Source organism: Buceros rhinoceros, unplaced genomic scaffold, assembly GCF_000710305.1.
Source record: "Buceros rhinoceros silvestris isolate BGI_N320 unplaced genomic scaffold, ASM71030v1 scaffold17484, whole genome shotgun sequence".
Taxonomy (NCBI): Eukaryota; Metazoa; Chordata; class Aves; order Bucerotiformes; family Bucerotidae; genus Buceros; species Buceros rhinoceros.
Genome location: NW_010407814.1, coordinates 488 through 2,695, shown reverse-complemented (window position 1 = coordinate 2,695; position 2,208 = coordinate 488). Strand labels below are relative to the sequence as shown.

Sequence of the window (2,208 nt, the reverse complement as noted above, 5' to 3'; positions counted from 1 at the left end):
TTTTTTTTCTAATAGCCAAACTCTTTCTTTCCTGGGGCCCAGGGTGATCTGTGACTCCGGAGTTCATGTTAGGAACTCGTTTGTCCACACACCAAGGACATGCTCTGAGCTTTGCGTGCTGTTAGCGTGTGGGGACAAGGTCTGCCTGGCCTGGTCGCCTGATCCCTGGGTGAGGTGTGGGTTTGACCAGGGAAGGGCTGGGCTGGGACTAGCTGGCTGCGCCGCAGCAGCCTCGAGCTGCCGTTTTGAGATCAGCCATAGCTGAGCAGGTCTCTCTGGGGCTGGACATCCCTCCCTTGGTGATGGCGCAAGGCGGCGGGCACTGGCGGCCGGCGCCACAGCAGCTTCGAGCTGCCGTTTTGAGATCAGCCATAGCTGAGCAGGTCTCTCTGGGGCTGGACATCCCTCCCTTGGTGATGGCGCAAGGCAGTGGTGGCCCTGTGGGATGGGGATGCTGCCTGAAGAGTGCTCGGCTAACCTGAGCCGTGTCCCTGTCATCTCCAGAGCCACCAAAGGTGACCTGCAACAAGTGCTGGTTGGCTTTCCTGTAGGTGGCTTGGGAACCCTCAGCAGTAAAACCACTGTCAGGGAGGATCGAGGACTGAGGGAGGCCAGGCACCCTCTCCACTGGCTGCGGCTGGACTGCGGCCCTCGACTGCGGAGGGAGCTGCATGGTACTGGAGTCATGTCCGTGCTGTCAGTGGGAGCGTTTAGCAAGGAGGGATTTCCCGAGGGGGCGATCACTGGAACTACACAATCTCTGCAGCTTTCCTCTGCCGAGAATTTCATCATAGAGATTTTCTGGCATTTTTGCCCTCTGGAACTAGCAGTGTCTCTTCTGTACCATGAGAGCCCCTGGAGAACTGGCAGAGCTCAAGCCCAGCTGATGGACGTGAGATGCAGTCCTGGCTCGTGCATGACAGTGGGCTGGTGCTCGGCACAGCAGGGAGTGGGAGCAGGAGTAGTTGTCCATGGCTATTTCCATGTCGTGCTGTCCTTGGACAGTGGGTGACAGCTTGGATAGGGCTGGAGGAGGTTTCACACCGTGGTCTTTCCCAGCTGGATATGTACGGCGGCAGTGGGCTGGCCCTGCAGCCAGCATCGCCCGTGTTCTCATCCCGGCTTTGCCAAGGACACGTGTAGCTTCGGGCAAGTTCCTGCAGTCCTCTGTGGCCAAGCATCCGCGCAGGGATAAAAGCCCTCTTCCACCTCACGGGGCTTTGCGAAGGTCTGTGGGCAATAGCAGGGCGCCTTGAAAGGGAAGCGTTTTAAGTGTTTGTCTGCAAACCGCCCGAGACGGACGCGTGCTGTCGTGCTGTTAAGAAAATGTCTTGATTTGTCCTATCTGAAAGAAAGTGATGCTTCCCGTGTCTAGTCTTTGAATGCTCCCTCTCTGCTGGGGGCTTGCAGCAGCCCCCGCCTCACTTATCAGCGCATGAATCCCCTTCTTTCTGCTGCCTTTTTCAGGCTCCGACCGTTAGACATCGAGTTCATGAAACGCCTGAGCAAAGTGGTCAACATCGTCCCCGTGATTGCAAAAGCCGACACGTTAACGCTGGAGGAGAGGGACTATTTCAAACAAAGGGTAAGGGGCTGGCAGTTCTTATCGAGGCTCCTAGCTCTTGTCCCCCATCCCCTCCTGCTCCTTCCCTCCTCCCTGGCTCCCTGGGCGGGGAAGGCGAGCTCCTGGCCAGGAGCCCAGCGCATTCCTCCGGCTGCAGCTCTGAGCGATCCCACGTGGCCAGAGGAAAGGTCTGTGCTTCAAGCAGTTCCTTGTGTTTCTCTTGGATCTTTGTCAGTGCAGGATAAGTTTTGAGCTTGAAGTCTTGGGGCCTGTTTCTCCTGCCTTCTTTGTTATTGTTGTTGTAATTTTCAGGCTGGTTTCTGTTATTTTGGGAGGTGCTGCACATCAAGGCTGGAAAAGCCATCCTGTGCAGCATCAAGCATCAACACAGGAACCCGGCAAAAGAATATGTGGATTTGCTGAGCTCAGCTGACAAGATTTATAGGGGAAGCAAGGCATGAAACTCCCTCGGTTGGGAGCTGGTGCTGTTGGGGAGCCAGGGAGGGGCTGTCTGAATCCATCCAAGGCATGGGCTTTCCTCTCTGCTTCTGAGAGGTGGAGGAGATGCCCCACTTTCGGGTTTGGAAAGGGGCTACAAATCCATTTTTGGATGTGTAGCTGATGGACGTGGCTGCAGGCGTGAC

General features: G+C 56.3%; 1 protein-coding gene across 1 annotated transcript in view; it reads left to right on the top strand.

The window, feature by feature from the left end:
- The window catches only part of LOC104492126 (septin-9-like), a gene marked incomplete at its 3' end in the record, with an annotated part of 11,372 nt that extends 9,780 nt beyond the window's left edge, over window positions 1–1,592 (top strand). The window contains exon 5 of the mRNA XM_010134636.1: window positions 1,468–1,592. Coding sequence (XP_010132938.1) covers window positions 1,468–1,592 — 125 coding nt within the window. The remainder of the gene's footprint in view (window positions 1–1,467) is intronic.
- Between the last annotated feature and the right edge of the window lie 616 nt (window positions 1,593–2,208).